This window comes from Sphaeramia orbicularis, chromosome 9, assembly GCF_902148855.1.
Source record: "Sphaeramia orbicularis chromosome 9, fSphaOr1.1, whole genome shotgun sequence".
Lineage (NCBI taxonomy): Eukaryota > Metazoa > Chordata > Actinopteri > Kurtiformes > Apogonidae > Sphaeramia > Sphaeramia orbicularis.
The window spans coordinates 20,941,633-20,954,686 of NC_043965.1; the positions used below are offsets into that span (position 1 = coordinate 20,941,633).

Here is a 13,054-nt window from a genome sequence, read left to right on the forward strand (position 1 = left end):
AGATCATATGAGTCTTAAATCTAAGGTTAATCGATGCTGAATTTATCTTACACACATCAGAGGAAATAACTTTAATGTAAAATACGCATTAAAATCTTTATTTGCAGCTTTTATATGTGAGATCATAGTTACTGGTTTGAACTTGGGTACATTTAAGTACAGTATAATGGAATCTTTTAACGCTCAAAGTTTGTAGGCCATGTCAGTGAAGTGTCACTTGGTGCGTAATAGCGCAAACCGCACATCACAAAACCTTTAACGATTGTTTTAAAAACACAATCTACCATCATATTCTGTCGAAATAAAACATTTTTCCTTTTCATACATCGCCAGATCGTGTCTATCTTAAAAATGTGGTTGCTGAATGAGTAGGCGCACAATTTCCAGTAGTTTATTATATTGCCTTACAGAGCTATAACTCTTGACTGACATTCATAACTGTAGACCTGTTTTGATCTCATTCCTGATACTTACAGTTCAATGCAATACACACATTTATTTTCCATGCCTATAGACCACCCTATACAGTAGAGCTGACATTACAACATCTACACCAAAATGTAGGACCTCCCCTTAAACCTCTGTAACTTGAGGCTCAACTACCACCATCATGGTGGCGGCAGAAAAAAAAAAAAATCAAAGTTAAAAAAAAAAAAAAAAAAATGCACTACTGACATTCCTTTGCCCCCCTTTCACAGAGCGTATACCTTGACTCAGACTTCAGGTCTTCTCAGGGAAATGCCTCAGTCTACAGACAGGGTACCATGTGGAAACCCAAAAACACCAAACGCACCAAGCGGGTTTGGCTCTCAGTAAGCCTCCCCTGAAGTTGGAGATGCACACATGAGGTCTCTCCGCCTGGGTGGTCTCTCTACTTTAGTGAGCTGTTGCTAAGCAGCTAATAATAGTCGTGTTTGCTGAGTAATTTTTGCCCTTCTGGAACCAATCAGATGCAAGAAAGTCCTGCAATCTGACAGCCCCAGAGGCGGGATCTGGAGTCTTTTTTTCCCTTTTCACCCCTCCTCCTCCTCTGCCTCCAAATGGAGAGAGGTCTTTTTCTCCTCTTCTATTGAATCTCAGAGTTGGCCGTGACGCGCGGCCCAGGGGAAGAACCACATAGATCTCACCAGAATGCAACCACCATCGAGCTTTCTGACCCAACGACTTGTGTATGGGAATCACTTTGCGCGCTTCGCTTTTTGAGAGAAACTTACTTTTTTTAAGAGACGCGGTGAGTGTGGAGGAAGCGGCGGAGACCTCCGGATCACGAAATGTTGGGATGGAAGGCGCAGACTTTGACTCGCCGTCTCCAACAGGAGTATGAAGTCCTACTTCACGGGTGTGAAAGCTCCGAGAGTGAAACTTTGTTGCCTTGGGATATCGCTACACGCTTTCGGGGAAATACTATAAAGTGGGAAACGGTTACCACCTCGCAGTCCCCGCAACATGGCCTCGGCTGCTAATGCGTCCGAGCAGGAAAACAGAGACCCCGATCGGCCGAGGATAACGCGGAGGAACAGGGGGGACTATACCCGCAACACACCGCTGGATTTGGAGTATTTGCAGCGGCCGAGTTACTGCGATGCGGGCTTTGCTTTGGAGCAAATATCCGAGGTGCTTATTTCCCATCTTATCAGTACAGGAGCTTTTCTTTTTTTTCTTTTTTTTTTCGGTCTGTGCTTCATTGTATTCTCCGAAAAAAGTGGCCAAACTATGTCCAGCTGGGGCTGGGCAGGGGGACATAGGGGAACAGCAAGGTTGTAGTAAGCCTAAAGGTTGTTTTGGAGTATTATGAACAGTATTTAGACGCATCCTCTGCAGCCGGCTTCTGTTTTTTAACATGTGATGGTTGTTTTTGTTTTGTTTTGTGCAAACACTATCCCAGCATTAGATTGTTTATGACCCAACATGCAGACATGTAACGGTTTTAGACCCAGTTAAACATGCAGCTGTAGTCTTGTTTGACAACAACCAACCTGCCATTTCTCCGCTCATGAGTTGCCTCCGGTGGCAAGTAAAGTTTTGTATGACAGGATCTTACCTCAGACGACTCGCGTAAAAGAAAAAAAAAAAAAAAATCCATGTGGCTGCCCTCTTCCGTTCACAAATATTGTGAGTCCCCCTGTGATGGCTCCTCCACTCCCCACGCACACCGGAACACACGGGCAGTGGAGTTGTCTGCTGGTATTTCTATGTGTGTGTGTATGTGTGTGTTTTATCCACATGCATCATCTGTTTTAGTGTGTGTGTGTGTGTGTGTGTGTGTCACAAATCACAATTAAGAAATGTCCCAAATTTCAAATCTTATAATGACTTAACTGATATTTTACAGTAATATTACCTAACCATATCTTTTAGAAATAAACTCACATTGGGCTGTATCATCTAAAAGTCCTCCTACTGTATAATCACAGGTTGACAGTGATCTCCATTTACTTGCATCAGTTCATGCAGGAGGTCCAGTTCAAGCCTCTCTGCAGCACAAACCTTAGGCTCTTATTGTCAGTCAGCATCCTCATAACTTGTCACTCAGCTGAACTGTGTGGAATAAACTCATGCATGAGAACCGTGTATTCATGTTATAAATATATGTGATATGTGACTCTTCTTTTCTTTCCATCAGCGTTGCATTATTAACACTGTAAGGACTCATATCTACCTGTTGACCTCACACACCTACACTTCAACCTGTCCAGGTGAGTGCATGGAATGTTTCAATTGAGAGTAACCCTGGGACTCTTTTTGTCTCATCATAGGGGAAAGCGACGGGGAGGAAAGCACCTCTATGGCTGAGAGCGAAGTTCCAGAGACTTCTGTTTAGGCTGGGCTGTTACATACAAAAGAACTGCGGAAAGTTTTTGTTTGTGGGCCTCATGATTTTTGGAGCTTTCGCTGTGGGCTTACGGGCAGCTAATTTGGAGACGGATGTGGAGAAACTCTGGGTGGAAGGTAAGACACTTGTTTATTTTTGTATGTACAGTTTATCCTAAAAAAAGGGGGGGGGTACATGAAGGGATATATTCTCCTAAAATACACTTTACAGTCATTTTTCACATGTATAGGTTGATAGAGCATGTTTGGATGGATTTGATTGGATGATGACAGGGTTGGCGAGTCCTACTAAACAAGCCACTGGAATTGTTTATTGTTTGGGTCTTGGCAAGTGGCCAAATGAAACTTGAAAACACTTTTATTTATTCTAACATGCATGTAGCTTAGGTCTTCAAACCAAGCTAGATGCATGTGCAAGATGTGCAAGACGTGACTGTAACTGCACACAGAAGAAGTAAGGTTGTAATTAAGTTCATAAGCAGCTTTTGGGGTAGAGGAAATTTTTGTCAAAGCCGCCATTTTGTGAGAGTGTGTGAGTATGTGTGAGTGTGTGTCTGCCTGCCCCCAGCAGTTGAATGCTCAGAAACTGTGTGTGGTCCCCTTTTGGACAGCTCTCAACTTTCCAAAAAGATTTGTCTCTGGCTGCAGGGAAAAAGCGGAGTGAGGACAGGAACTGGTGTTTGCGGACTGGATAGGCCTGTCTTATGTTGTTGTTTTGTCCCAGAAGTAATTTATAAAGAATTATATCTTTTTTTTTTTTTTTTTTTTTTTTTTTTAAGGAGAAGAGGCTCTCTGTGTATGGGTGGTGCTTGTGGGGTGGGGTGGTGGTGGTGGGGTGTAAGGAGAAGGGGTTGTGCTTTTTTCTTTCCCTTTGATCCGCATTCCAGCACTTGAGGCTAGAGTCGGCTGTTGGATTCATGAATGGCGGAGCAGATTATGCTGCTGAGAATTAAAATACAGCTTTTTGTCAAATGAAAGAAAGAAAACAAACTTTAATCACAGTTGTCACAATTCTGCTTTTCTTTTTTTTCCCCTTCATTTTTCTGGTTTCTAAATAATAAATGGTTCATATGATCCACTTTTACAGATTACAGTGAATCCTGCTTAGATCAAACAGCCCACCTCCTCACTGGGTTTGCTGTTCTGTCCTTGCGTGCTGCTGCAGGGGTCTGACAGACAGCATGTTCTTCTAATCTGTGGCGCAGGCGCAGTTGGCAGTGGTTTAGGCAGAGGGGAGCCTCTTCATTACAGGGCTCCTCATTTTTTGTTAGAGGAACAGGGGTTTTCACAGCCTTTTCACACGTCACACCACAATTGTGTTACACGCAAACGTACGGCACATAGAACTGAGCATTAGTTGGCCCGGGCTCATCAGTTCATCCGTTTGGTGTCAAGTTGTTAACTTTCACATCGTCTCTGACTGAATTGAAATTAGTTGTTTTAAAAAAAATTATTTAGTTGATGGTAACAGTGTCTGAAGTATGTTTTTTGATTGATGGATGTGTAGATTTCTCTCACAACTGTTCAGTCTGAGAAAGAAACTACAAGATATTACCTTGAAAACCTGAATCATGTGCTAAATGATAGTAACTGGTTGAATCATGTCATGTTCTCACTGCTTTGAGTATTTAGCAGTACATTTAGCTGATTTTTGGAGTGTAGAACAGCCGTATAGTGATCTATTTGATAAGTCCCAGTGCACTTTTGCAGCCTTCTGCAAGATGCCATCAGTCTCCATGAAATCTTCATGGTCTGAATGTCTGATACATACAGAGTAACATCAGTAAAATAAAATGGGTTTTCTCAATCCCTTCCAAATATCAGAGTTTGTGATCATTGTAGTGTTTTTCCAACAGAAGGTGTTATTTGAAATCATCACTCTGGGCACTGATAAACTGTCATCAATGTATTATTATCCTTATATGTTTAATTTTCTCAATGATTGATCAGATATTCAGAAGTTACAGCTACAGATGTTGCCTAATAATTAAAAAAAAAAAAAAAAAGCCTGTGTGTTGGTTAAGTTCCTCTTAGATTTGTCTTCTGCAGAAATTACTTCTTGAGGTTTTGGCACCAGTTGGACGAGTTTAATTTTGAACCTTGGAGGCTGTAGATAGAAGTGTGTTGACCTCTGGTAGACATCTAAAACACGGATTCACGCTGAGTCATATTGATACACAACGACCTGCTCATATGCACACACAGACACTGACAAAGAGACTGGGCTGTGGTGGTTTCCTAGGTCCCGGTACGTGAGGGGTTCCAGATGTTGGTAGGGAGAGATCTGTTTGTTTAGATTAGACTGCACAGCTGAGGGATAGATTAGTTCTGCCTGGACCGTGGAACGCTGTGCTGGGGGACTGGCCCATCGTCGGAGAGGAAAAAGAGGAGAGAGGAGGAGAGGACAGAGCGGCTGTTTATGTTTCATTTGGAACTGCCCTCCGCAGACGACCCATGGACGACCCCGCCTGGAAGCTGTGTGGCCTGTGAAGGCACGCACACACTTACACACACATACACACACAATACACCCAGCTCGTATTAGATCCCGAATCCATTGTAATTGAGCGGACTTACATTTATATGTTACTGACCCTACATCGTGTCTGTCATCGCCTGCTGTTTGGTGGTGCTGAGGCCTACAGCAGGCCACCATTAGCTGCGTACCAGCGCTGACTTGTGTGTTTATTCTGTGTGCTGTCACGTGCCGCAGCTTTCGCAGGGATTGTCTCTTCTCACACAGTGCTCACTCAGCACTGTTTATAAACACTCAGACACAGGAAGTTCTGTTTATTAGACTCAGTGACAGAGACCAATTGGGAGTGAGATATGCTTGCACAAAGAGGTGACTGTGTCAAACCTCCAGGATTTATGAGAATCTGTGCTTTACTTAACATTTGTTAAGTGATGCATCTACTGTTGTAAAGTCTTTTTTCTTAGGTTGTATGCGTTTAATACAGTGAGGGTATTGTTAAGAATCTGGCAATTTTATGTGTATTATGATGCGGGTTTTAATACATAACAATATATTATAATACTCTAAGTAAGAGGAAACGTGCAATCTAATTGTAGTAAAACTATGACAGTATTAAGAACACATACACATAAGAGATTAGTAATAAAAGAACTGTAGGATCTGTATCTGCATTGTAACATCCAGCATCGTAGCGCTACTTTTTTACAATCTGAAACAAGAAATTAACATTTGCCTACATACTATAGAAACCAATAGGTTGTATTCAAAAGCCCATATAGAATCACAAGATATTATACATATTGACGGTTACTTTCACCATATAAAAGTGAGAGCAGCCTCTGTCTGGGGCAGACTCCATCCCCACTGCAGATAAATGCTGTGTTTATGTCCACAGTGCTCTGTGGCACTCACAGGAAATTATTAGATGAAACAGGAAGTTGTAGCATTGTGGTGTCCTATCTTACTCTCCACACACACACATGTGGCTGGCTGGCTGCCCTCTGTGCTCTTCCCTCAATGTCAGAACACATGCGTTTTGGCCCGTGTGAGACTTTGGATATGTCCTCAGTTTCAAATTGCAGATGATTCTGGATGATCTTGTGAAGATTAAGCCTCGTCCACGAAGAAGAGCTGTAAACGAGAGGAATAATAAGACCCCTATAGATTTCCTCCTGGCCACAAATGGAAAATGGAGCCATCCCTTGGCATTCTGGGTTAAGGCAAACAGAGGCCAAATTGTAAAGAAAATAGCAGCACCGCCTACCACTAATTAAAACAGTATCGCGTAAACATTGGCCTTCCTGTAAGACGGCCCCTCACTCTTTTGCTCTTTCCCTCTGTGCTGAGAGAGGGGTTGGAGATGTGGTTATCGGTCTGTGTTGACGGGAGAGAGGGGGTACAGGGAAGAGAAAATTTGGAAATGGGACTTTTGAAGCTCAAGCTCAAGGCGAGGGGAGAAGTTGAAACAAGGGGTGAAACATATAAGATGGAGCTGTTGTGCATGCAGTGCTGAGTTGTGGTTAGTTTCCTTCACATCTAGACCGAAGTGAGAATGGGGCAGATGAATTTCACTTCAGTGTATACAGAAATGAGCCACAGAGAGAGATGATTGAGTGATTCAAGTTGAAATGAGTTCATGGTCCCCATATTTATGGTCGGGACTGGGGCATAGGGTTATGGATTGTAGTCTCAAGGCTACAGACTGAGAGGAGGGCCCCAGCCCCGGAGCGCTTTCTTGGGGGGCATAGTGTAGGGGCCAGGGGCCACAGGGGTAGACCCCTGGGACCCTGAGGTCATCTTGTAGAGGCCCCGCTATTTAAAACCTCACCTGATACTCACCCTGTGGCCTGGGTGCGGAGTGAAGACTCACAGCAGAGGGTGGAGGGTGGAGGATGGGTGGGGGGAGAAAGCAGCAGAATCACAGCTGTCACCAGTCGTTGTTTGTGTCCTGTATGCTCCTGCATGCGCCTCTGTGTCAGTGTTTGTATGTGGTTGTATGTATGCACATGTGCTACATGTCAAGCGAGTGTACAACTGTGCATTTTTCATCTACATGGTTGTGATTCATGTGATGAATCTGTGCTTAACCTTTTGACATCTGTGCTCCAGCAGAGGGCAGTCAATGTGAAATATTCTTTTGTTTTAATCCCTGAGTGTGTAGGAATTCTAACTCAAACAAATAGAAAAGTGTCACTTAATTAAACAGTATTTTTTCTGTTTTAGCTGTAGATTTAATTGTTGCACAGAAAAATTCATTCTCAAATTCTGATACTTTTGGCAAACTACAGTTTACTTTCAACTGAGTGCCAATATCAACATGACATACAAATGGTATCAGTCCATGGTTGTCTGCACCCTGAGAACTACTTAAGATTACAGAATCCAGTCTAATATAGAACTTCTTTTTTATTTTTATTTTTTTTTTAAAGCAACCCCTTCCTTCCTTCCATTGCAATGTCTGTTTTGTATCTAGGGTGATTAAGAGCTAAGTTGACAGAGTCGGTGGTTGTTTTGTTGTTTTGCTGGTAATGGCAGTGGAAAGGGGAGCGGTATAATGTTAAGTGCATGCGGAAGAAGCCATGACATCCTTTCTTGTGGACGAAGATGAGGAGGAGGAAGAGGAGGAGGAGTGCCCTAAATGTGGTGTCTCTGCTGAGAGGATTGTGGTTTGCATGATTGAATTATCCAGCTTTTGATGTGTATGGGAGCACTGATAGATGCATACATACACACACTCACATGTGCAGAGAGGCTTTGAGTTTTAGTTGTGTGAATGAGTAGGTGGTTGACCAGCAGTGGCATGATGGGGCCTCCCTTTGCTATTTTCACTTCTTTATTCATCTGTTTTCATCCATTTTCTGCTTCTTCTCTCTTCTTTTTTAGTTCATCTTGCATGCTCTATCTCCAGCCGCTTTCATTCAGCAGCCCCAAGCAATCAAACACACAAATGCGCCCACACCCAATATTTTTTCTTGTTTGCGCAGAATGCACAACAGAGTCATCTATCTTTCTCTCTCTATTTATTTTCCTTTCTCCAAACTTTGCAGAAATGTGTCCACATGCACACATGCACTTTTTACATTTTCCAAACTGGACTCAATTAAGTTTGTGTTTATCAGCTCACTACAAACAGGATTAAACCTCTGTAGAAGGAATAACATTCCACCGTGTTGTGTTAAACTTTATGAGTTGATGAAAAGTGCAGGCTAGCTGGTGAGGGATTTAGTGTGGGGAAACATTGCGCCTCTGGTACTGTACACAGACTGACAGCGCTGTTTTCTCAAGCTTGCGCTCCCTCATTTAAAAGCAGCTCTGTGTATATTAGCCTACCTGGCGAAGTAAATGTGAAATAACTTAAAAATGTGCTTGTTAAATGCGTGGTGTATGTCCATGTGTGCGCACTCACGGAGCAAATGCACTCCCATTCACAAATGACATCCTGAGATGCCTCCAAGCTCTCTGTTTACATTTTGCATTCTTTCAGGCGCTCTTATTCAAAAACCAGAGCCCTGCGAATGACCGACCACAGGAGACTGTGGAGAGAATTACCCTCCCCCTTTTACCTCCTTCTCTCTCTCTCTCTCTCTCTCTCTCTCTCTCTCTCTTTCTCTCTTTCTCTCCCTCTTCTATCCTTCTCTTTTCCTCCCTGCCAGAAAGGTCTCTCTTTTTTACTCTGTACCCCCCTCCTCTCCGCCACCACCACTCCCCCCCATCTCTGGCTGGAGAGAGTGGCCTCAGAATGCCAGATGTATTACAGAGTGAGCCACGGCAATGTAAACACTCAGCCCTGCCATGAGAGCAGGGTGGTCTGGCCTCCCTCCTTCCCTTCCCTCCCCTCCCCTTCTATCCCTCCCTCTTCCCCTTTCCTCTCTTCCCTCCCTCACATCGCTGACTGCCAGAGGGGTGGAGAAAGTACAAAACAGCAGAGGGAAAAGAGTGTGTGTGTATGTTTGAAGGGGGGCTGAGACGGAATGAGGGAAGAAGCAGGAGTATAGTAGCGGTAGTGTGTTTGTGTTTTGGCTTCGGTACCTACCGTACACTAGGAGAGAAATTGGAGTGTGGATTGATGCTTTTCAGACTGCAACGCTGAGAAATTTTCATGCAAACATACAATAAAGACCTCCTAATTGTGCGTGTGTGTATGTGTCGTCGGAATTTTTGAACCCCTTTGGCACACATGGGCTACGTAGCAGTATAGTTCATTGCAATTCCAACGGTGCAACGTCATCGAATCTGGCAACAACAGCAATTACAGCAGTACTACACATGCACACGCGAGGCATAAAGATACAGAGATATAAAACATTTCCTCTCTGATGATTGAGAGGCTCCGAGCTACAGATTGAGGCAGCGTGCGTCAGAGGGAAGTGGCCTCCTGCACTGAGATTGTCCTGAAGGCTTGACTGAAGCACTACAGCACCAAGAGTTTGTCTACTGTTTTTATGTTTTGCCAAAAAAAAAGAAGACATTTAGGAACGCATTGTCACATTTAAAAAGGCTTCAGATATGTTTTCCAGATTAATATATTGGAATATGTATTGCCTTTGTAGTGGAAACAAAATCTATATGTAATGTAATCGGCATGATATTGATAATTTTTGATAATACATAGCCTACATTTATTAAACTTAACTCAAGATAGATAGATTTATCATTACCTGTCCCTTTATTCATCTCACATTGCACTTCTCTTTGTGTGTCTCCCAGTCCACTCCTAGGAATGTGTGATTTTTGGGATACCTGGAATCATGGGAAATCTTTCCAGGAAATGACAGCAAGATGGCTGGCTGAGATTGGCTATTCAGGCACATGTCACGGTCTGTTATGACTGGGATGTAGGCCAATCACATGGCAGTAAGGGGAGAGGGCTCACCTGGCTTACATTCGACAGGCACTGGAAATGTAGGACGCAAAGAGTTGGGGTTGATGGAGGAGTTTTTGCTTGGGTTGCCGATTGTTACCTCCGCCAAGGAGGTGCTGTTTTTGTCAGCGTTGGTTTGTCTGTCTGTCTGTTTGTCTGTCCATGTGCAAGATAACTCAACAAGTTATGGACGGATTTGGATGAAATTTTCAGGAAATGCTGATACTGGCACAAGGAACAAATGATTAAATTTAGGTGGTGATCGGGGGGAGCCCACTGATCGGCCTTGGCGGAGGTCTGCGCTCTCCGAGTGCTTCTAGTTATTTATGGTTTTCTGTTGATATTATTTTAGTTGTAAAAATAGCTTTGTTTGTCATGTTAAATCACAGAGGTAGGGCCTATGACATGTCACATCCCATCTTACTCACGTACTACAATTAAGAAATTGGTTTACTCTATCTTCTTGGGTATTTTCGAACGAACCACAACCTTTGCGCACATGCTCGCACCTTCTTGCGCCCCGTACAAACAGACTTTCTGTCAGCGTTTTCTTCCCCTACTACTCTTTCCACTTCTCTGTGAATCCACTGGCATTGAATAGGATTTTTTTTTTTTTTTTTTTTTTTTTTTTTACGGGGTGGAGGTGGGGGGTTGGGAGGGGAGAGTGGGACCTGAATGAAGGCAGCAACGTGGAAGAATCTGCCCATTGAGGAGTGTGTGAATGTACACCTCGGGCCCAAGGGAAGCGGCATTGGGAGCCAGCCGACTGCTAAATACACCCATTTTAGGGGCTGCAGGGGCCGGACAGGTGATTAGCATAATCAGGGGCGAGGGGAGCCATACATATGGTAATGCTGGAGTTGGAGGGTGAGGGTCGGTGGTATGGGTGGGGGTTCTGAGAGAAGAGAGGGGTGGGGGAGGGGGGGTGGCGGGTTTGGCAGCTGGGGTGTCACATTTGTGTCAGGGGTCGGGTGCTCGGGGGTGTGTAGCAGCATGGGGAGACACTGGGCTACAGCTGCCAGTCAGAGCATTTCCCCTCTCGGTTTCGTCATATTTCTACTTTTCTTACACACTTCTCATCTTTCTTAATCGCTTTCACCCCACCATGCTTGTTTTACCCTTCCTCTGTGAGGGGAGCCCCTCCTCTTTTAAAAACTGAAAGAAGAGGCCAAAAGTGGGGTCTCACCATGGGTCAGATAGGGTCTTGGCTCTCAGTAAGGCCTTTCATCACACATTTGTGGCTGTGTACACACCTACACTGCAGGAAAACACATTAAAAACTACTATTACGACCACTGTAAATACCGCTGTGTATTCCGCCTCCGAAAATGGTAATGCTAACTCAACGACGACGTGCACAGTCACACTTCTTCAGAATAAATTTGTGATCAGTGTTAATTGGTGAATTTTAAATGGTCAGAGGAGAAAGCTAACATATAATCTGACATTTTCAATATAGAAGCTGTTTACTGTTGCAATTCAGATGAAATATCATAGAAATCATCAAGGTAAACACAGTCGGTGATGCAGAGGTTACAGACAATTAGAAGCTACTTAATAAATTAAAATATTCAACCTTTTTTTCCAGTTGAAGTCAAAGAGCAAGGACCTGAAAGTAACAGCTGGTGTTTGAATGAACATAGAAAAAAAGAAAACAGGTGGAGTCTCCCTAATGATCTCTGTCAGGTGGTTGGTGGTAGCAGCTGAGAAGGAGATGAGATGAGAAGTCCTAACAGAAGGTGGAGACTTATCTGTGGGAATCCGTACCTGAACTCATTAAAAGGGGCCAAACGGGACCAGATGAAAGTGAGGAGGATTTACGTTATCCTCTGTCACTAATAGAATTTCTAAATGAGTCAGTTTGAAATTAACTTATTGTTTTTCCTTATCTTACACAGGACGATGGGCCAGTACTTGTAAACTGTTGCTTTTAGGTGAACAGTTTAATGAATACAGAAAAAAACAGAACATATATTTCTTTTCACGTGGCAGCATTTTTGTGACACCTTATGCAACAGGCTCAGGGTATGGGAGGTCGCTATAGACTTTGTGGCAGAGAGATGACCTGGTTTTGGGGGGCTTCCTCCTCACAACAGGGGGTCCCTGCTGAGAAGGGGCCTAATCCAGCTAATCCTTTCTCTGCACACACACATACACACACGTACACTCTCACACACACACATATAGATGTATTTATTCATTCCCCTATGTACAGTATATATACACATTGCATATGCATTCATGCACTTTTCCCACATGCATATACATGACTTGTTTAGCTTCTTATAACAAGGTTACACGTAATAAAAGATATTTGTTAGTGGTTGTCCTAAATACATTAAAGTGATTCTAGAACTGCTAAAAGTAGAGAAGCATCATTTTCAGCCATTTTTTTTTATTAATGTAAATATATTTTATCCTGATTTTCTGTCTTTCCAAGAAGGAACTGCAGTGATATTTATGGCTAAGTGTAGAGTGTATGTTTCAGATTTAGTGTCATGCTGGATGTATTAAAGTGCAAGATGCTTGTATTTGCATGGGGGGGTACCACAATGCTGTAGTTTGTTGCTTGGAAATATAAAAAGTTCGACAGGAGAAAGGGGGTGGGGTGGGCTAGCATTGACAGAGGGGCTGGGCTGATTGCTGTCATGATCTGGCCAATCACAGACGAGGGCTGAATAGAGTAAAAAGAGAGAAAATGAGAGTATAAAGAGGAGGGGGTTGGAGTGGGGGTTTGAAGTTCAGAACTGAAAGAAGGGATGGGGTGATGTCAGTTCCTTAGAAACCCACTTTTCTCTCCCTTCTTCCCCACTGCCCCCCGTTCCCCCAGTTTGAGAATAGGGGGACCAGGGGTTAATGTTATGCAACACACTGAATACCCACAC

At 43.4% G+C, this 13,054-nt stretch overlaps 1 protein-coding gene across 2 annotated transcripts in view; it reads left to right on the forward strand.

Moving 5' to 3' along the window:
- Positions 1-1,059: 1,059 nt before the first annotated feature.
- ptch1 (patched 1) overlaps positions 1,060-13,054 on the forward strand; it is a 50,841-nt gene continuing 38,846 nt past the window's right edge. For both annotated transcript variants that reach the window (XM_030143888.1, XM_030143889.1), the window contains exons 1-2: positions 1,060-1,614; positions 2,757-2,949. In XM_030143888.1, the coding sequence (XP_029999748.1) occupies positions 1,447-1,614; positions 2,757-2,949 (361 nt within the window). In that variant the 5' untranslated portion in view covers positions 1,060-1,446. The remainder of the gene's footprint in view (positions 1,615-2,756; positions 2,950-13,054) is intronic.